Here is a 22,715-nt window from a genome sequence, read left to right as displayed (position 1 = left end):
AAAAAAAAAGTGTTTTTTAAAAAAGTCTGCAAATAATAAATGCTGGAGAGAGTGTGGGGAAAAGCAAACCCTCCTACTCTGTTGGTGGGAATGTAAATTGGTGCAACCACTATGGAGAACAGTATGAAGGTTCCTTAAAAAACTAGAGTTACCATATGATCCAGCCATCCCACTCCTGTGCATATATCTGGAAAAGATGAAAACTCTAGGGACTTCCCTGGTGGCACAGTGGTTAAGAATCCGCCTGCCAATGCAGGGGACACGGGTTCGAGCCCTGATCCAGGAAGATCCCACATGCTGCAGAGCAACTAAGCCCATGCGCCACAACTACTGAGCCCACACTCCAGAGCCCACGAGCCACAACTACTGAGCCTGTGTGCCACAACTACTGAAGCCCGCGTGCCACAAATATTCAAACCCACATGCCTAGGACCCGTGCTCCGCAACAAGAAAAGCCACCACTCACTGCAACTAAAGAAAGCCTGTGCACGGCAACGAAGACCCAATGCAGCCATAAATAAATAAATTTATAAAAAATAAAGATGAAATAAAGATATATCCAGGATCCACCAGGAAGCTCACAGAGCAGACCATCCCTGTGGAGGACCCTGAGGGGACCCACATTCACAGAAAGGAAAGAGGAACACCTGCTCACACACACACTGTCCTTCAGTCATTTCTCAGCTCCACTGAAATCCCACCATCCAATCTAATTCATGTATTTTTATGATACATGTAATCTGTACTCTCAGATTACAGAGGCTCTGTAATCAAAGCACTTTCAAATAATAAGAGGCAGGCAGATAATCTAAAATTGCTTTCTAAAAAGTAATGTTGCTTGCAAGAAAAAAAAAAGCAGGGGGAGATTAAATCACACGGTGTGCATGCAAACACTGTACTGTCTACTTAAAAGAACTCTCCAATGCGTAGCACAACCGTTATGGTGGGGCATTTACATCAGTCAAGGGCCTCCAGAGTCCAGTTGTCCAACAAAATGCCCACCCACGCCTTAAACATCAGGTGGATAGTGTCCTTCATTCCCTGGCTCTTGGCTCCTCCCTGGTCTATTCTTACCGCCCCTCTCCCTGGTGTGGGGGAAGGGCATCTTTGTGGAGCGCAGCTGGCAGTTTTGATAAGCAGGTGTCAGGAGTTTGAAAATGACCTTGCTCATCAGCTGGTGGGAACCAGGCGGACAAGGGAGTCTCTGTATCGCTGTCTGCCAGGTCCCAGCCCCGGAAACAAGACACAGTGAGGCCTGGGGGAGGGAGGGAGGGAAGCTTACACACACACACACACACACACACACACATGCACGCACGCGCACACACACACACAGAGGGAAGTCAGCAGACAAAAGGAAATCCACATCATTTCACTCAGGAGAGGAAAAACTTCCACTGAAGTTTTTTCCACTGAAAAATCTAACCGTGAGCTGAAGTGTTTCCCAAACAGCAGAGGTAGGCAAAGATAAGCAGAGGCGATGGATCCTTAGGAAAATAAAGGGGAAAGTCCACATTCTACGCGGAGCTGGCAAAATCAATTAGGAGAGTGTTGGCGGAGGTGGGAGGAGAGGGATGTACATTCACCCAGCTGATTCCATCGTCCAGACAGCCAGGGCTGTGTAAATGGCCGTTACTGTACCAGCCCCTGGAAGGGGTCCAACATGCAGGACATGCTCTGGGGAGAAACAGAATGTCCACTAAACCAGTTTCTAATTAAATGTGGGTTAACTGGCACTGCTCCTTGCAGCTCAAGGGACCAATTCAGAGCCGAAAGGAGCATTTTTCAAAATAAAAAGGCCAAGCCCGCCAAGATATTACCTCTTATTTTCTTACATCCTTTCAGTTGCTCAATTTGACCCACTGCTGGTTGAACTGATTCCTTGGTCTTCGGAGAAATCAACCCTCCCCGTCCCCCAGCTGCCATTGTGCAGTGACCGAGGCACCGTCTTGGCACACATGGACTTGAAATCCATTCCGCTTTTCCCATGCTGTGGTCACCGCTGCCGCAGGATGAGTCACCCGTGAAAGCCACCCATTGTCCCCAGCAGACAAAACACTCAGTCCAGGAGAGTGGCCCATTCACACTTCCCCAAGAGCCGACCTCTTCCTGCAGCTTCTGGAGGATGCTGCTGCCCAAGTGGTCAGTCTTCTCTTCCCAAATTCACTCACCAACATAAATGTGAGGGAAACAGGCATGGGAGACAACTTTCAGTGAAGCACCAGTATGAAGAGAGTACAGACTGTGAAAAATCAAGGCAAACTTCCATCAAGATGTTTAAAAGGCACAGAGAAATATAGGTCAATTTGTTGGCAATAATAAGCCACATTTATTATACATCAGCTAAGGCACTGGGCTAAGGAAGTGTGTTATACACATTACCTCACTTAATCCTAAGAACTACCCTAGGAGACTTCCCTGGTGGCGCAGTGGTTAAGAATCTGCCTGCCAATGCTGGGGATGAGCCCGCAAGCCACAACTACTGAAGCCCGTGTGCTGCAACTACTGAAGCCCGCGTGCCTAGAGCCCGTGCTCTGCAACAAGAGAAGCTACCGCAATGAGAAGCCCGCACACCGCAATGAAGAGTAGCCCTCGCTCACCACAACTAGAGAAAGCCCACGTGCAGCAACGAAGACGCAACGCAGCCCAATAAATAAATAATGAACAAACTACCCTAGAAGGTAGGGCCTATTATTAGCCTCATTTTACATTCAAGGAAACTCCAGCACAGAGAGGTTAAATAATCTACCCAAAGTTACACAGTGGCACAGTCAGGATGTGAACCAAGGCAGTCCATCTCCAGAGCTTGTGTTCTTAAATACCATGCTATCATTAATTACTAAACTAATTTAGAATTGTAAAGTTAAAGTTATGCTAAAGTGTTCACATTTGCGAGGAGGTTGTGATTTTTTCAGCTCACTTTTATGTCACTTCTCACCCTCCTCCCCAAAATGCTATAACCTGGCTTTTCAGATATAAAAACAGCCTGTGCCAGACCGCGTGCTGAGCATGAGTTACATTTCTCATTTCATCCTTACAACCACCCTGTGAGGTTGGTATTAATATTATCCCATTTACAGATAAAGACACTGAGGTTCAGGGAGGTTACATCCTTGTCCAGAGTCATAACACAGAGCAGGAATTTGAATCCAAAAATGTCAGACTCCAGTGCCTACATTCTTTCTACTACATATGCCATTCCTCACAGAGTTTCAAGATTTTCCAGAAAAACAATCAAGACCAACTTCAACAATTAAGCCACCTGGATTCACGGAATGGGAGGGACGGCAGTGGGCGGCTGGACTAGAGCCACGGACCATCCACCTGACCTCCAATCTGCACAACCCATGACCTTCGGCAAATCCCTTCTTTCTCGGGGCCTCAGTTTCCTCCTCTGTGAAGGAAGAGCAGGACAGCAAGGGGCCCTGCCAGCACCAGGATTAGACAATGATTAGACAATGGGCACGTGGTCATTTGTGGCAAGGAGAGCTCTACAGGCAGCTGTTTCCCCTCCATGGATGGTAACTTCCCTGCTCCTAGCACAAATCTCCAGGATCAGGTTTCTAACTTTGTCCCTGGACTCAGGTATGTGCACCGAGGAAAGAGTTCTCAGGTGCAGCCTGAGGCCAGGCAATGGCGAGGAAGCCACAGTTCTTCTGGGGAGGAGGGGAAAGGAGGGAAGGATGTGGGGGCCAGGAAGAAGCTAGGGTGGGAGCAGTGAGGAGTTTGAATAAGTGCTATACCTCGATCCGAATAAACATATGTAGAAACTCACTGAGCTTTGCCCGTAAGTTGGCACACACACCATATATATTTATAACTCAATAAAGGTTATAAGATGGCAAATCAGACCAGGCAAAATTTTGCCAAATTAAAACTTTGCTACTATAAATGTTCCACATAAAATATTTCACATCCTATTAAAGATACCCCTTTAAAGTGTATACCTCCTAAGTTCATTATGAAAAGGGGACAATACAGAATCACCAAGATGACCATTGTGTTAGGCTAGGGGGTTGGGGGTGAGGGTGAGTCCAGGGAAATCCTTTATTTAACAACCAAATTGCAAGGTGCCCAGCTAAAGCTTTGACTCTCCACTCCTATTTCTATGCATAATTCAGTGCAGCAAGTAAGGCCTAGAACTTCAGGTAGGAACTTAGAATCATGATTCAGACACTGACTTGGTGGGCCCTCAGGTCAGGTGAGAAATCCCGGCGCCTGGCAGCCTCCCTTCTCAACTGTGAAAAAGGATAGTGAGGGGCTTCCCTGGTGGCGCAGTGGTTGAGAGTCCGCCTGCCGATGCAGGGGACACAGGTTCGTGCCCCGGTCCGGGAAGATCCCACATGCCGCGGAGCAGCTGGGCCCGTGAGCCATGGCCGCTGAGCCTGTGCGTCCAGAGCCTGTGCTCCGCAACGAGAGAGGCCACAACACTGAGAGGCCCGCGTAACGCCAAAAAAAAAAAAAAGATAGTGAGGACCACAGAAGAAAGGGCATCACTGGCCCAGATGTCATGAACATTAGGTGTTTCTGCTACCCGGCATCTGATTCCCTGCCCATGGGTAACAGCATTTGGCCTTCCCACTGGGGGACCACCCCTCCCCACTCTCAGTCCATGGGTCCAGGTGAGGCTGACCCTATCTCCCCACCCTCATGTTCCAGAAGAGAGCATGGACAAGCTGAACAAATATTAGTCTGTTTGGGAAGTCCTGCTAGAACAAGTGGCAATGATAAACTCTCGCTCCACAGCTGTGGGAGAATGTCAGCCTGGAGCTTCTGGGAGGTACCATGTGGAGGAAGGCTTCCTGGGAATGAGGCCAATATAGAAAAAAGCAAAGCCAAGAGAAGAAAAGAATGAGACCAAGACCTAATAACACTGAGCCCCTGGGTCCAGCCATGCCTGAAGCTATCTACTCTTGGGCCTTCCATTTATGTGAGCCATTACATTCCCTATGCTGCTTATTCCAGACTGAATTGTGTTTCTGTCACTTGCAATAACAACAATTCCTGACTAATGGAACCACTGCATAGAATCACAAGATCTCCAAGTTACAAGAAGGCACTGGAGGCCATCCAGCAGTGTTTTGCACACATCAAGCATTCAACAGTGTTATGCTGGCCAATGAATGATTTGTTCATCACTCTAGCTCCAACTTCTCAAACTGAAGTAAAGCTATCCTGACAGCATTACTCTAAGCCACAAGATAAACCAACTGCTTCTTCATGGAGCATTATTTTAAATGATGGTAAGTAACTTAAAATGCTTTTTAATTAAAACAAACAGAGATCACAACCACATGGTTCACACTAGGAATGCAAAGATTGGTCAATTTTAGGAAATCAATCAATATAATTCATCTCATTAACAGAGTCAAAAGAAAAGAAATATATGTCTTCTTAAATGCCAATCTTGTTAAATTTCAACATTTATTCCTGACTTTTAAAAAAAACCTCTTAACAAAATAGGAATAGAGGGAAATTTTCTTAAGAGATCCACAGGTCAAACAGAAAGCCAGCATTACGCTTTGGGGGAAAGGTTAGAGCACTACCACTGAAGTCAGTATAAGGTTAAGAATGACCTGAGATTTCACCACAGTTTAACATTATTCAGGAAGCATCTGCTAATCTAATTAGACAAACAAAAAAAATTACCAATTTGAAAGGAAGAGGAAGCAAAATTTTATTAAGTTGCAAATAATGTGATTACATGTCTGGAAAAATTCCTCCCAATAACAACAACAATAAATAAAATAAGATCTGAAAAACTATTAGAACCAGTAGGAAAATTTCATATTAGTCAACATTAATAAAAGATGTTATTAATCAATCGTTTTCCTATATCCAAAAAAAAAGAAAACATGAAAATATGATGGTGATCTGGACAACATAAGTGATTATTCTAACACAGATTCCTTCTTCTGCACTGTCATATTCCTTCTTTTCTGCCTGTGTGGATTTTGGTGGAATGCTTGAAACACACAGCACAGCTCTAACCAAACACGGACCTTGTCAAAAAGATGCTTATCTTGCCTTGGCTCAACAATCTCTGGTGACTGGGAACCCATCTCCTGAGACTGCCCACTCCCCAGTCACCTAGGCAAGCCCAGTAGGTCCCTCCCTTTGCCAGCACAGAGAAAGGAGACCCATTCTTCAAGATGTGACCCCTTAGTAACAGAGCTGACCAGACCAATCAACACACATGTTTATTTGTACTGACCTGCATGCTATTCCTCACACAGGCTAAGCCCCTATCCTGCCCCTGAGCCGTTGCATGTGCTGTCCCTTCTGCCTGTCAAGAGATTCCCTAAGAAGGCTGCAAGGCTTGCTCTCTCAACATTCAGGTCTGTGCTAAAATGGTACACTCTTAAAAAAATCCCTCCCCGTTTCCCTGTCTAAAATTCCACATCTCACTGTCTATCCCTTTATTCAACTTTATTTTTCTTCATAGCACACATCATCAGCTAACGTTGCTTCATACATTTGTCTGTTTATAGTCTGTCTCTCTCCAGAAGGTAAACGCCATCAGGGCTGGGATCACCATGTCTGCTTCACTCACTGCTATATCCCCCACCCCTAATACCCCCTTCCCAGACACACAGAAGAGGTTCAATAAAAAATGTTGGTTTTATGGATAGATGGATAGATAGATGGATGGATGGAAAGATGGATTCTTTCAGTCCTCAGATCCAATCCCAACACTACTGCCCGAATATTTTTAATTTATTTCTACCTTCCTCATTGATATCCAAGCTATCTTCCTTCCCACTCATTCTCAACTGGTATTTTTTCCCTTCATCACCTCTCTCCTAGATGGCTACAATACCCCTAGCTGGTCTCTCAGCCCCAAGTTTAGCCTCCATCCAAATTTTTTTCCCACTCCAGCCAGAGGTCTTTTCTCAAAATATAAATTTGATCATGTCATTCCTCTACTTAAAAAGCTTCAGTGGCCTCCTGGGGCCTTAGGACAATTGAAGCTCTTTATTACTAAGGCTCCCAGGATCCAGTCTTCCCAGCCCAGACACCAACCCGGCTTCTGTCATATTCCACCATTCAGTCACACTGAGCAGCTGCCTCTTCTTACAGCATGCCACATTCTTTCTGGCCTCAGGGCCTTCGCACACGCTGTTCCTTCCACATGGATCACTCTTTACCTGACTACCCCTCACGTAAGCTTCCATTTTCTGACTGTTACCTCCCCTGGGAAATGATGGGTCCACCCCAAACTTACAACCCTGGAAATGATGTGTTTAAGTCTGTTCCTTCTGGACTATAAGGGCTACAAGAGGCAGCTTGTACCATTCACAGCACTTGGCACAATGCCTGGTACCAAGCAGGAGCCTGAGATAGATTTCCTTGACTTTAATTTAAATGATGCCTTCTTTACCTTCATGCCTTCTCCAAACTGGCACAGGGTTCATCTCTCTGTGTCACATCTGACACCACTTCCGGCACCTTGACTCGCCATTCATACTCCCTTGAGACAACAGTACACATATGGATGTATTCACACTGGCGTGAACACATACACACACACACACACACACACACAAAACTTGCGGAATCTGTTACTCTCCAAAACTCCCCTCCCACCATGACATTTTAACCTTGAGGAGGTCTTGCTTTCTGCCTGAATGTTATAAAATAAGTATTGGAGCCAGCTACATCAGCCACACTCTACCCAAACTTGACCTGGGCCTATTAAAAAAGAGGGATACATACGCTTGGATTGGAAGAATTAGTATTGCTAAAATGGCCATACTACCCAAAGCAATTTACAGATTTAATGTGATCCCTATCAAAATACCAATGACTTTTTCCCACAGAACTGGAACAAATAATACCAAAACTTATATGGAGCCACAAAAGACCCAGAATTGCCAAAGCAATCCTGAGGAAAAAGAACAAAGCTGGAAGCATAACCCTCCCAGACTTCAGATAACACTACAAAGCTACAGTAATCAAAGCAGTATGGTATTGGTACAAAAACAGACGTATGGATCAATGGAACAGAATAGACAGCCCAGAAATAAACCCACACACCTATGGTCAATTATCTACAACAAAGGAGGCAAGAATATACAATGGAGAAAAGACAATCTCTTCAGCAAGTGGTGTTGGGAAAGCTGGACAGCCACATGTAAATCAGTGAAGTTAGAATACACTCTCACACCATACACAAAAATAAATTCAAAATTGTTTAAAGACTTAAGCATAAGACTTGACACTGTGAAACTCCTAGAAGAGAACATAGTCATGCAAAACATTCTCAGACATAAACTGTAGCAATGTTTTCTTAGATCAATCTCCCAAGGCAAAAGAAATAAAAGCAAAAACAAACAAATGGGGCCTAATCAAACTTAAAAGCTTTTGCACAGCAAAGGAAACTATTGACAAAAGAAAAAGACAACCTATGGAATAATATTTGCAAATGATCTGACCAAAAAGGAGTTAATCTCCAAAATATACAAACAGCTCATACAACTCAATATAAAAAAGACAAACAACCCAATCAAAAAATGGTCAGAAGACCTGAATAGACATTTCTCCAAAGAAGATATACAGCTGGTCAACAGGAACAAGAAAAAAAATTCTCAACATTCCTAATTATTAGAGAAATGAAAATCAAAACCACAATGAGGTATCACCTCACACCAGTCAGAATGGCTATTATCGAAAAGTGTACAAATAATAGGTGCTGGAGAGGGTGTGGAGAAAAGGGAACCCTACTACACTGTTGGTGGGAATGTAAATTGGTGTGGCCACTGTGGAAAACAGTATGAAGGTTCCTTAAAAACCTAAAAATAGAGCTACCATATGATCCAGCAATCCCACTCCCAGGCATATATCCAGAAAAGATGAAAACTAATTTGAAAAGATACATGCACCCCAATGTTCACAGCAGCACTATTTACAATAGCCAAGACATGGAAGCAACCTAAGTGTCCATGAACAGAGGACTGGTTTAAGAAGATGTACTATATACGTACAGTGGACTATTACTCAGCCATAAGAAAGAATAAAATATTGCCATTTGCAGCAACATGGATGGACCTAGAGATTATCACATTAAGTGAAGTGAGTCAGACAGAGAAAGACAAATATCATATGATATCACTTATATATGGAATCTAAAAAAATAATACAAATGGGGAATTCCCTGGCAGTCCAGTGGTTAGGACTCCACACTTTCACTGCTGAGGGCCCGGGGTTTGATCCCTGGTCAGGGAACTAAGATCCCACAAGCTGTGTGGCGTGGCCAAGAAAAAAATAATAATAATAAAATAAAATAATAAATGATAAATAATACAAATGAATCTATACATCAAAGAGAAACAGACTCACAGACCTAGAAAACAAACTTATGGTTAACAAAAGGGAAAGGGAGGGGGTGAGGAGGGACAAGTTAGAGGTATGGGATTAACAGATACAAACAACTATACATTAAATATATAAGTAACAAGGATTTACTGTATAACACAGGGAACTATATTCAATATCTTGTAAAAACCTATAACGGAAAATAACCTTTTTCATAACTCTAATGGAAAACTGATGAATTTATAAAAGTGCCAACAAAAGATCAAGATAAAAAAGAAATTAATTACATGGGACTGAGTGAACTGATGAGGATGATTATAATTTTTGTGACTTTCTGTTTGAATAAAAGAAAAAATCCCATAAGGACTCAGAGGCAAAAAATATACAAATCAATTTTCACTGCAAAGTAAAGGAGCTGTTGCAGTGGAGGATTACTGGACTGAATGTCAATATCATGACATCGTATGAGTGTGTTTCGTGTTTGGTAACTGCAATCATTGTTGCTTTTGTTGTGGTCATCCATTTACAATGCTTGGTGTCAGTCTATTTATCTCTTGTAAAAATAAAATACACTGTGTGTGTGTGCAAAAAAAAGAGAAAATAACCTGAAAATTATATATATACATATCTGAATCATTTTGCTGTACACCTGAAACTAACACAATATTGTAAATCAACAATACTTCAAATAAAAAAGAGGGAGAGATATTTTTTAAAAAGTGCAGAGCCTTTCTCTGAAATCTCTCCCTTAGTTACCATAACTATAAGGTCCATATCAAGCAGATTCAATCTTATTTGAAAGTTTTAAACAAATAAACAAAAGGAGCTGTACTTATATATGAATGTTTTTGTAATTAAAAAACAAAAAACTTGTCCTGTGTTTATTTTTTAATGTGCAAATTAGTTTATGTAACAATATTTGTCAGTGTTGTTTATAATATAAATATATAAGCAATTAAACACTAACAACAGGAGATTTTTTTAAGTAAAATAAGTTATAAAATAGTATAGTGGAATAATCTGCAACTGCTTTTTTTAATATTTTACTTTTATTGGAGTATAGTTGATTTACAATGTTGTGTTAGTTTCAGGTATACAGCAAAGTGATTCAGTTATACATATATTCATTATTATTTAGATTCTGGTCCTTTGTCTAGAGTGAGAGAGTTTTTTTATTAGAAAGGTAATTGTTAGAATTATGGTCAATATAATTATCTCTATCAGATCTAAACCAAAACACAATGCAAGCTGTGGTCTTAACCAAGTGTCAACCCAGCACCACCAGCCATGGGTCATCCTGACCTTGCGGAGTAACAATGTCACCAATGAGACCCTGTCACTGCACATGTTGTTCCTGGACCTACTCCAGCCACTGTGCTTCACTTGACATTCATGGAAGGGAAGGGACGAAGGAATACAGTAGACGGCACCACAAGGAGACACTCAGACAAATCCAGAACATGGATCTTACTTTTAAAAGTGCCAATGTTGTGGAGGATAAATACAAGAGAAGGCCCTGTTTTGGATCAAAGGGGACTAAAGGGACATACGAACCAAATGCAATGCTTCAGCCAGGAACGCTCCCTGAATGTGGGGCAGGAAGGAGGGAGAAATGGAACGAGCTGTAAAAGGTGTTTTGGAGGACTTCCCTGGGGGCGCAGTGGTTAAGAATCCACCTGCCAATGCAGGGGACATGGGTTTGATCCCTGGTCCGGGAAGATCCCACATGCCACGGAGCAACTAAGCCTGTGCGCCACAACTACTGAGCCTGCGCTCTAGGGCCTGCCTGCCGCAACTATTGAGCCCGTGTGCCACAACTACTGAAGCTCACGTGCCTAGAGCCCTGCTCCGCAACAAGAGAAGCCACCACAATTAGAAGCCCATGCACTGCAATGAAGAGTAGCCCCCGCTCGCCTCAACTAGACAAAACCTGCATGCAGCAACAAAGACCCAACGCAGCCAAAAAAAAAAAAAGTGTTTTGGAACAACTAAGGAAAGTTGAATATGGACTGGATATTAAAAGATATTATAGGTCTATACTAAATAAATGGGGACTAGAGGAATCAAGGAAGTAAAATTAATACTGAACACAGATAAAGGAAAAAAGAGATGCTTTGGAAGGACAAGAGAATGATAATACTGACATCTGACTTGTGTTCCCTAAATCTTCTCCCACCTCTTCCCTCAATCCTAAAATGGTTCTGTGTACAAGGCTTCTGAATACGAACCTCCTTGAAGAAAGTATACCAAGTTAAAAAAATTTCTCAAGTCTAGCTGCTAAGAGCCAATGTCTCTTTAAGACATGGTGCCAAGGGAGGGCCAAGGTGTTCAGGCTCGCCTGGAGGTGAAAGGTTGCCTAGGTAGGGTTATTTGTACCTCGTGATGGACAGCACTACCCTTTCCACTGAAAGGACAAGGACATCCTATACTCGCATTTGCATAGAGGACAAAAACCACATGAACAAAAGATGGGAAACAGGTAATCTGTCTTGAGTTTCTGCTAACTTCATTAGATGCATTTGTGAAGTATTTTTGGCCTTTGGATCTGTTGCTATTTGTAAACAACCATGAATAGATTTCACTTACTGGAATTTATATGCTTCCTTAGTTTTCAAGTTAGTATTTCAAACAGGATTTATTTTCTTGTTTGCAATGTTAATGTAACCTCATGATAGAATTTTTAAAGCTATTGTGTGACTTGTCCCCTCGCCACTGGGAAAATTTTCACTTGCTTATTTTAGAATCATGTACTAAGCCCTACCACTGGAATGAACTTACATATATGTGTAATAAAGAGAATATATAATTGACACTACTAAAAAAAGACATTACAAAATTATTGTTAATTTGCAGAGGTGGGTAACAGTAGGTGAATATGAAGGTGACTGTACCTATTTTTAGGAGTTACAGGCCAAGGTATTTAGAGGTAAACTGTCAGGATGTCTGCAATGGGTTTCCAAATGGTTCAGGAAAAGAAAGTATGTATATGTATACACACACACACACACACATACACAGAGACACACACAGAGTAGTGAGGCAAAGTGTTCAAATAAAATCTAGGTGAAGGAAAAAAAAATCTGTTAACTTTTCTGTAGAGTTACAAATTTTCCAAATATACATTTGGGTAGAAAAATATTAATACAAGGTAGGAGAATTCCCTGGCTGTCCAGTGGTTAGGACTCCGTGCTTCCAGAGCAGGGGGCACGAGTTCGATCCCTGGTTGGGGAACTAAGATCCCACATGCCATGCCTTGCGGCCAAAGAAAAGAAAAGAAATAAATGCTGAAAATGGTAAACACGTCAGTAAATATAAAATATTTTTTAAAAAAGAAAAATACAAGGTAAAACTTAGCTCCTTTGATAACATTATAATAATAAGATAAAGAACACAAAGAAAGGAGTTATTAGGTCTTTAACAAGTGATTTGAACTTTGTTTCAGAACCTAAAATATGCCTACTATCCATAAGCACAATATCCTTTTTGCATGACCAGTAGTTTTATAATACTTTTTTTTTTTTTTTTCACTTTCCACAACAGGAAAAGTGTGCCCTCTGCCTGGAATGCTCATCCTTCCCCCAGGGAAGCGTTCCCAGATGTCACTGGAGAGGTGAAATTCCCCTTTATTTGCTTTGGGAAGTGGAGAACAGGTTATTAAAACTTACCCACAACTCCATCACTGTAACATAATGGAACAGTCTGTCCAAGTGATTGTGAGGTTAACGGCTGAGTTTCCTACTAATTAGAACCTCCAGGCAGACAGGGGCCGCGTCAAGTTCCTGCCCATTCATTTGTACTACACGGCCAGGCACACAGCTGCCACTCAATAAATATTTTTTAAATAAATAAGATCTTATACAGCCCTTTAAAAAGAATGCATATGAAGACCACGTAATGAAAAAATGACTGACACAACAAGTGTGAAGAACTATCATAAAGCTACTACGATTACAACAATGTGGAAAACTAAAACTTGGCAAAACCCCACAAACCACCAAAACTAAAACAGTAGCAAAATGGGGTGGGGGGGAAGGTGAGAAAATGAGTTGTCTTGGAAAAATCTTAACAGTATGGTAGGTGCCAAAGGAATGAGGAAGGACTACAGTGACCTGGGGATAAGGGGACAGTAAGTAAAGCAAGGAGGGAAATCAGGGAAATAGTGAAAACTTTTCTCACTTGTTCAAATTTACAGATAAAGAAAAATCCTCAGTCCTAACCGTGAAGACAACCTGCCAAAAGGTAGCTGGGTGTTGACTCTGCCCAATTAATTGCCATCATTCACGGCTACAGGACATCCAGGTTCTAATTCCACCTCTGCTACTAACTCACTGTGTAAACTCCACATGCATCACCTCCCTGGGCAGTTTCCTTACTGGCAAAATGACCAGTCACAGATCTAACCCTGAGCCCAGTACAGTGCCTGGTGTACAGCAGGCCCTCAATCAACCCCCATCCTTAGAGAAGATGGTGGTTCCTGCTTGGGCTGCACACAGCACACACAACACTGCACAGGGGTGGGACAAAAGCCACATGCAGCCCAAGTCCAAGCAATGATCACAGGGAAAGCCTTAACCTAAGTTCCCATGCTCTTCTCCCACCTAGAGAACAAAGTCTCAAGACTCTCTCCACCCACACCCCAGCAGAACACCCACACAAAACCAGCGCTCCATAAATGCATCTTGATAATTCTTTACCTCTGTGGCCCCAGTGAGCGCTACAACCTTCGTGGGTTCGCATGTCCGCACCCCCAGCCTCACACGGCTCTCCAGGCCTGATTCTTGGCCCTCAGAGTTGAAAAGGTAGAGTTTCCTCCAGGGAATGTGCCACGCTCTTGCCTGGCAGGAATTTTCTATCAGAATCCCAGGACGGAGATTGACGCACATGGTCTCCACCCAGCAAGGGCTTAGCATCAAGACGGGTGCCGCCTTTCACGTGCCACCATCCCTCCGCAGGGCGGGGGACAGGTGAGCTTCCCCTGCCAGACGCTTGCACTGTGTTTCCTGGTTCCACCTCAAGTCCAGTGCCCATCTGAACGTCCTCCACTTTGAGTGGGGTTTTTTTTTTTTTTGGCTGCGCCATGCGGCATACAGGATCTTAGTTCCCCGACCAGGGATTGAACCTGTGCCCCCTGCATTGGGAGTGCAGAGTCTTAAACACTGGACCACCGGGGCAGTCTCTTGAGTGTTTTTAAACATTTCCCAGGTGCACACTGTGTGCCAGACCCTGCTAGGCCCTTCCTTAACACATCTTGTCTCCTATTACATACATTCATCTCCCCTTCTAGATTGGAAGAAAGGTCCAGGTCTGACTGCATCCCCCAGCATACCTGACAGAGTGCTGAGCACACGATAGGTAGGTACTCAAGTAACTGCTGAACGAATTTCCCAAAGTCATCACCATAAGGATTGCCACAGAAAAGCAAAGGGCATGTGTTCTGACGGCTCCTACTTGGTTCTGCGGTTGGTGGGAAAACGATTTACAGGCTGATAACAGACTAAGGCCACGTGCTGGGTGTTAGCCAGGTGCCCGGTGACCACAAGCGAGGGACTTCGTAGCACACTGAACCTTCGCACCAACTTTATGACCTAAGTACCACTGTTATTCACCTTCATAGATGGCAAACTGAGACTAGGAAAACTTCCAACAACTGGGCCAGGATCTTCACCACTTCCCCTAACACCCTCCTGGCAGTTCCTACTGTCACTAGGGCCCCACTATGAGGAGACTGTCTGGAATTAGGAACACAATGACGGGCTCCCAATGAGACTAGAACGCCCACCCTCTGCACCTCAACGGATTCCCTTGGCTGAGGCCCCGTCCCACCCCTGGGGCAGCCACAGCAGCTCCTTCCCATCCTGCAGAGGGGCTTGGAGCGCCCACCTGCAAGGACAAGGTAAGATGAGGATCCCAATGAGATGAGAAGTAGGGGAGATGGCTAGAAGGCCAGGGGCCTTCTCCCTTGAGAGCATCAAAGACACAGATGTCCCAACAAGTACCTGTGACACTGGGGCAGGTCCTTAAAACTGTTTCTTCATCTGCAAAATGGAGGCAAACAATGTGTATTCTGCCCAGTTGCTGTGATATTTGGAGCCAACGTATATAAAAAGCCCCTTACGAGGTGCCCAGAATTGGCAGATATTATTATAATTTGCCATGTAGAGGATTAGCCAGGCTCCCTGGAGAACTGAAGAGCTTTTTCAGTGGCTTCACAGCAGATTTTCCAGGACACTGTCCTAATTCATGCCTCTGACCAGTCCAAGGACAGATAAAGACTTGGTTTAGTGGGAAAAAAAAAACACAACAAAGCAGAACTTGAGGCTTAGGAGGCTGGGTCTGGGTCTTGGCTCTTCCATTCCTGCTACAGGACCACAGCCCAGCCCTTTGCTTCCCAAAATGTCAGTCCCTCATCTGTAAAATAACATCACCTCCCTCATTGGGTCTTCGTGTGTCTCAAAGAAGATCATGTGCACTCACTCAATTACCTTAACAATCATTTAATAATAAGCTGTCTCTGGGGTTACGCCAATGAACCTAATATGGAGTCTATTTCGTTTTCATATTTATGCAACAAATGTTTAGTGAGTGACTATCCCAGGCACCGCCCTGAGGAGTCAGTGAGGAGACACAGACCACATCTGCCCTCAGGGGGCTTACAGTTGTTTTAAACAATATACCTAAAATTTTAGGATTAAAAGGAAAGTCATCAATCAACCAACCATTCTTTTTAGCCAATGAGAGATATGAGAGAAAAGAAAAGAGACACACCAAGGGTCACACAGCCAGGAAGAGGCGAGAGCAGAATCTGCACAGCGGTTTTTCAGTTTGCAGCCCAGTGTTCTTTGCACAAGAGTTTCTGCCTGAATAAAAACCTTTATGAAGATACCTGACCCTCCCACTTGTTCTCAACTCGCTCACCGGCAGGCTTGTGACAGGGATTGGAAGACCTCTTCCATCTTTCGCTTACAATAGTATTTTAAAGTTCCTATCAAAAAACCCTAAACCATTTAAAAATCCAACACCTGTGTCTTTGGTTACTAGGCCTCTCTGTCCCAGGCACATCACTGCAGCATTGGGAGGAAGCTTCACGATCTCCCAGCTCGGCATGTACCCAGTGTGATCTCTGCAACAGCAGATGTGAGGATCGGGGGACTGCACACTCTTCCCTCTCTTGAGAGACCCCCCCATGCACACTGACCTTTTACAGGCTCTGCTGGGTCCTGTGAGAAAGGCTACATTTGACTGAGCTTAAGCCAGTAGTGCCTAAACAAGTTTGGCAACAGGCCCCATTTTTTTCCCTGCAGTGCCTATTAATGTTTGGAGGAAACCATGTTCTGAGGAGCAGACTGTGGGAAATGCTGATGGAATCTCCAAGAAGACACCCTGGAGAGGTGAAGTGCCTTGCTCAAGGTCACAGGACTGGTGAGTCTGACAGTAAAGGCTAGAGCCTCAGGCCAGGAGAGGCTACTCTCCCTTTTGTTGGGTTTCCAGCTTCTCAAGGTCAGCGGCTGAACTTCTGGAGGTGGAGGAAGCAGAGCAGGCCCCACACAGCCCTTGGGGCAGTGAACAAAGAGCTCATAAAAAATCAGTGACCCAAACAGCTCCCACCTGAAGGACAAGATGGAAGCTGATAAGTGGATCAAGAAGAGAGCAACTAACAACAAGCAGTGAAACTAACCAGTCTAAGGTGAGGGCTCTGGAGGCAGTCTATCCCTGGAGCACGAAAACAGAACACAGCACAGGGCAAATCTCAATTTTGGATACAGCCCTTCATGCTGCCATCTAAAAATCATTCTGTTTTCTAGCCAGTTCAGGCCACTAAAGCTGCTCGTGGGTTGAGAGCCTACTGTATACAGGGCCCTGGGCCGGACATGGGGTGTCGCTGCACCAGACAAGGCCCTGCCTTTCAAGTCAGTAAAGTCTAGTGGAGCCAGCACAAAAGAGGTTCTCAAAACACCCTGGAATAAATGAGCTAGCCAGAGAAGATCTTTATTTTCATAAAAGAGACACTCATTGGTACAATCTGAGAGTGAAAGGCCCTGCAAGGAAAGAGTAACCCCTTATTTGAACAGGATAGGATGTTCACTGACTGACTGACCCACAGATGAATGAATGAATGAATGAATGAAACAATCGATCAATTTCTCCAGCATGGGCTGAGTCCTAACCATCTACCATTTCAAGGAACTATCACAAGTCCATTTATAGGAAGGATTTACAAGAAGGGCAAGAGCTTCTCCCCTCAAAATTCTCCTCTTTAAACATCAGAAATTCCACTTGCCTAAAACCATTGCTGCACAGCTGAGGAAACTGAGAAGTGATATTATCCGCCCAACATCACAAATGCCAGCAGAAAACTGCACTCCCCAGGGGCTTACTCTTCTAAAAATCCTATATTCTTCTGAGTTAGCACCCAGAAGTACAAGCGGCAAGTAAAGGTTGCTCAGTTAATGAGTGCGGTGGGACTAGGTCTTCCCACAACTAAGTCACTTGGTTAAAAGACAAAGTGTCCGTAAAGCTCAGGGGCAAAACTGCGTTCCCGCAGAAGGGAGTGAGGTCTGTGGGCAGCGAACCCAGGGAGCCCCTCTCCTCGGGAACCTGGGGTTGGCTCCAGGCGAGCTTAGATCCTCACTGGCAGGCTTTGTCACAGTACCCCACCTCAAGGATCCAGGGTCCACCCTTTATCGCTACTTGAACACTACACTCATCAGTCCAGAAATATTAGTGAGCACCTACTGTGTGCCAGGCACTGGGTAAACAACAGTGAGCAAAACAGGCAAGACCTGGCCCCACAGAGTTCACAGTACAGTAAGAAAGGTAGACACTAAAAAGATAATTACATATAGGATAAGAAATCATGTCAATGGATTATCATTTCTCCTTTTTTTTTTTTTTTTTTTTTTTGGCCATGCAGCATGTGGGATTTCAGTTTCCCGAGCAGGGATTGAACCCGTGCCACCTACACTGGAAGCGTGGAGTCTTAACCACTGGACCACCACGGAAGTCCAAGATTATCATTTCTAAAACACAAGTCTGGCCCTATCAATCTCCTGATAGAGAAATCTTCCTAGGTTCCTCACTCTATGTGGGATTAAAAATAAACAAACAAAAATGAAAACAGCTGCCTTAATTGGGTGCTTACTCAATACCAGGTGCTTTACTATGATTAACTCAGGACATGCTCCAACAACCCACTGCAGGAGGTACTATTACTATCCCCATCGACCAACGAAGAATTAAAGTTTTCTACTTAACCATTGCTTACTGCGTGTGCAAAAGCCCATCCACCCCCCAGCCAAGACCCTGAATTCCCTGAGAATTCATATCTTACTCAACTTGCTGTCTCTTGTGCACACAATAGTATTTCATAAACTCCCAATGAATGAATAATCAACTGATTGATCAATGGGCTGGTTTCCTTCAAGGCATTATCTGTGTAATAAGCTCAATCTTGGGAACAAGTACTGGTCAGTGTCCTAATAATCATGCGAGAAGTAGCTGTGATGTTGTGATAAGAGGCAGAGCCAACCCCCGGAGGCCTGAGCCCGCAGCTTGGCTCTGTGTGAACCCGGACAATCACTTCCTCCCTCTAGGCCTGACTGCTTCCCACTGTCCTGATGGGGAAGCACGAAACCAGACAGTGAGCCTAGGACCTCTGCTGGCTCTACACATTTACGTCTCTGAAACATAATGGGGGGCAGGGGCTGGGGCTCAGGAAGACCTCTGAAACTGCACTCTGACTGCTTTTAGAACGGGGTCTAAAATTAAATGTTTTAGGGAGGGTGACTGATCAGGTCTATGGGGGTGAGTGAAGAACTTCCTCTTCAGCCATAGCTCAGTGGGCGTATTTATCCCAATAAAGCAGATTTACTCCCTATGACAAAAACCCCTTTCCAGAGAAGTATTTTGGACGAATACGGGTGAGACCGCCACCCCCAACAGTACACCAGAATAGAGGGGCTGGTGAAATGAAAGAGCCTGTGTTCATATGCTGGAAGCAAACAAAACCCAAACCACACTCTCCACTCCTACACTCTCCTCTGGGAAGGCCACGTGAGTGTGGTCAAGGGCACTGCGAACATGGGCCTAATGGCTCCGTGTGGTCCATAAGCTATGACCACAGGAGAACTCGCCACTCGGCAAGCATGGGTCTGTCTGTCACTCAAAGTGAGAGCAATGGGTAGGAGCTGGAGCTCCGCGGCAAGACAGAGTATTTGTTGGTCTTCTTTTGTTGCTTGGTTGGTTTTGAGGAAATTTCTGTCCTCACGTCACCTAATGGACATAATGGGGGTAACAACACATCTCCCTGCCTCACCACGGTGAGAATTAAATGAGATGAGTAAGCCAAGTGATCCACACAGAGCCTGACACATAGTACATACTCAGATTGTTGCCAAGGATGGTGGTGGTAGTGGATGAAATCATCTGAGTCGGGAAATCCAACCCAAGGCTCTCCCAACCCACTCCAGGATCCAGAGAGAAGCAGGTGATCCTGGGATGAACGCTACTGGAAGAGCAGACTTGGATACTTTTCAGAAAAGAAACAAAGAGGTGCCCACTCTTGGGAAGGACCCAGCCTGTCCAGGTGCCCTGGGCCTCAGGATAATCACTGGGTCCCTGTAAGGACAGAGGCTCGCCAGGGCCATTGGGAAACAGAGAGACCTGAGAAGACGAACTTCCTCAGAGTAAAGAGAAGGGGGAGGAAATTACAACCATGGAGAGATACCGCTGTTAACCCAACAGACTGGCAAAAATTAAAAAGCATGAAGAGCTGAGGTGTGGCAGGAGGCGGGCAAACAGGAACTCTGGTATCCTGCCGATAACTGGTGCTCTTTAGAGACCGATTTGGCAGCATTTATCAAGATCTTAAATGCATGCAAAGGATGGCCCAACAACTTCACTCCTCGATAACCATCTACCTAAGAGAACTATCAGCTCATGTGCTTGGAGGCGTAAGCCAGAAAGTGCATCAAAGCACTCCACTGCTGTAAGGGCGAAAAGCAGAACCCACCCACCCACCACCACCAACAGGAAAACAGCTCGATAAACAGTGAGATTCTCATGCCAAGGATACGATACTCACTTTGCAACAAAACAAGGCAGACTCACATGTACTGTCTTGAAAACATTTAAAGACATATTATTGAATGTTTTAAAAAGGTTACAGGGGCTTCCCTGGTACTGCAGTGGTTGCGAGTCTGCCTGCAAATGCAGGGACATGGGTTCGAGCCCTGGTCCGGGAAGATTCCACATGCTGCGGAGCAAATGGGCCCGTGTGCCACAGCTGCTGAGTCTATGCTCTGGAGTCCGTGAGCTGCAGCTGCTGAGCCCACGTGCCACAACTGCTGAAGCCCACGTGCCTAGAACCCATGCTCCACAACAAGAGAAGTCTCTCACTGCAATGAGAAGCCTGCCCACCACAGTGAAGAGTGGCCCCTGCTCGCCGCAACTAGAGAGGGCCCACGCACAGCAATGAAGACTCAATACAGCCAAAAATAAATAAATAAAATAAATGAATTAAAAATAAAAGAATGTTTAAAAAATTTATTAAAATAAATAAATAAATAAAATAAAAAGGTTACAGAATAGACCAGCAAGCATAGTATGACAGACTGTATTTAAAGAACAGAAAGAAAGAAAAAGTAAAGGAAGGAAAAAAGGACTTTGTTTTTCTATGTATATAGACTCCTAGTAAAAGCTCTGGAAGGAAATTCACAAAGTAGGTCACAGTGGTTATTCTGGGAAAGGTAGGAGTGGGGTGGGTGCTGGGAATGTAACTTGGGGATCAATGGGGATTTCACTCTTATTTTTAACTAGAAAAACGTACCAATGCATTTCTTGGGTATTTAAATTAAATTAATACATTTATTTTTAAGGAACAGAAAAGAGGAGGTGGAAGGAAGAGGAAGAGATGATGACTTCAAGAGAAGATGTAGCTGCTGAGAGCTAAGGGTCTGCCTTCACCTCCTCTTGGGGGACTGGCCACCCACAAATGCAGACACAACACATCTGAGCATAAGCCCATAGTTTCTTGGAATGATAGAATCAGATATTTAATGCTATACCACATCAGTTCTATATACCAACTCTTCCTTCTAAATCTTAGAAAAATTCCCTCATACTTGACAAAGGTATCCTTCCTCTGGTGTCAGAAACTCAAGGTATGAAAACGGGACACATGAAATTTTGCTATCTCCAAATTCTTGTTGGCTTCCACTGACTTATAAGAAGTCCTGCATTACATTTAATTGTTGCATGTAAGAATTTTTTTTAATTTTAATTTTTAAAGATACTTTTACCTTTCCTTGTTTTCTTCCATTTCTCTGAAGACACACTGATTCATTACTCTGGAACTGTCCATAGACACTGTGTGGCAGATCCAGGTCTTCTTTCTGAAAAAGGAAAATAACCAACATTTATAACCTGGGTACATTTATGTTAACACAAAGAGATGCATTAAATACATACAAAAGGAATGTGTCAAAGGCTGCCTAGTGTCCATCAAAATCCATTCTCCCCTTTGTCCATAGGTTACTTGAGTTTCATCAGGGACTACATTTCCCAGGCATCCTTGCAGCTAGGTGCAGCCAAGTATCTGAGTTCCCAATGGAATGTGAAAGGATGTGATATGTTCCACTTCTCCACGTAGGTCTCAAGACATGGGCATGCCTTGTCCATCCTTCCCCTTGGTTCCCACTGGCTGGAACTCAGCTCTGACCATGCAGATGATGACAATGCACTTGGAAATAACAAAGGAACAAGATAGAAGGCACTTGGGCCTGTGACTGACTGCATGGAGCACAGGTTCCCTCTCTCCTGGGAACTACTACCTTAGAGAGAAATGTCTTTGTTCTTTAAGTCACTTTAAGTTTAATAAAACTTTAAGTTTTATTGGGTTTTGTTTTTATGGCTGGTTAAGTCTCACTGAGTTGGCACTACGGTTAAATATTATCACTGGGGCCCTTCTGAGGGTGGGTTTGGTTATTTGGAGCTTGGGACAGTCTGTTTCTGTGGAGACAGGTGAGTCCAAATTATTAGGGGTCACAATTTTGGTAAAACCACATGCAATTTCAAGTAGGTACTCAATCAGTGTTCGATGGATGAAGAGGTGTTAATAAGCATGTAATCTCTTCCTGTGTGAAGCGCCTCGAACGCAGAGCACCTGGTATGGAATTAGGAACACTGGGACCCACAAGTATGACTTGTGAGCTTCACTTCACGAAACGACTACTCGGGATGGTAAAATGCCACCTGAATGTACACGATACCCACATTTAAGGATTTTAGTCTCTGCTTAGGAGTGACAGAGACTAGGAAACACAGGGACAGAGCTAGAGGGAGAACATTCCGATGGTGGAGGATTCGGCCCACTATTCCACTCCCTGCACGTCTGCCCCAGGATG

At 44.1% G+C, this 22,715-nt stretch overlaps 1 protein-coding gene across 2 annotated transcripts in view; it reads right to left on the bottom strand.

The window, feature by feature from the left end:
• Positions 1 to 22,715, bottom strand: part of ARHGEF3 (Rho guanine nucleotide exchange factor 3) — a 311,851-nt gene that overhangs the window by 249,915 nt on the left and 39,221 nt on the right. For both annotated transcript variants that reach the window (XM_060307980.1, XM_030867470.2), the window contains exon 2: positions 21,612 to 21,704. In XM_060307980.1, the coding sequence (XP_060163963.1) occupies positions 21,612 to 21,673 (62 nt within the window). In that variant the 5' untranslated portion in view covers positions 21,674 to 21,704. The remainder of the gene's footprint in view (positions 1 to 21,611; positions 21,705 to 22,715) is intronic.

Source organism: Globicephala melas, chromosome 11, assembly GCF_963455315.2.
Source record: "Globicephala melas chromosome 11, mGloMel1.2, whole genome shotgun sequence".
Lineage (NCBI taxonomy): Eukaryota > Metazoa > Chordata > Mammalia > Artiodactyla > Delphinidae > Globicephala > Globicephala melas.
The sequence above is the reverse complement of the archived record's forward strand: the minus strand, read 5'-3'. Positions and strand labels throughout refer to the sequence as shown.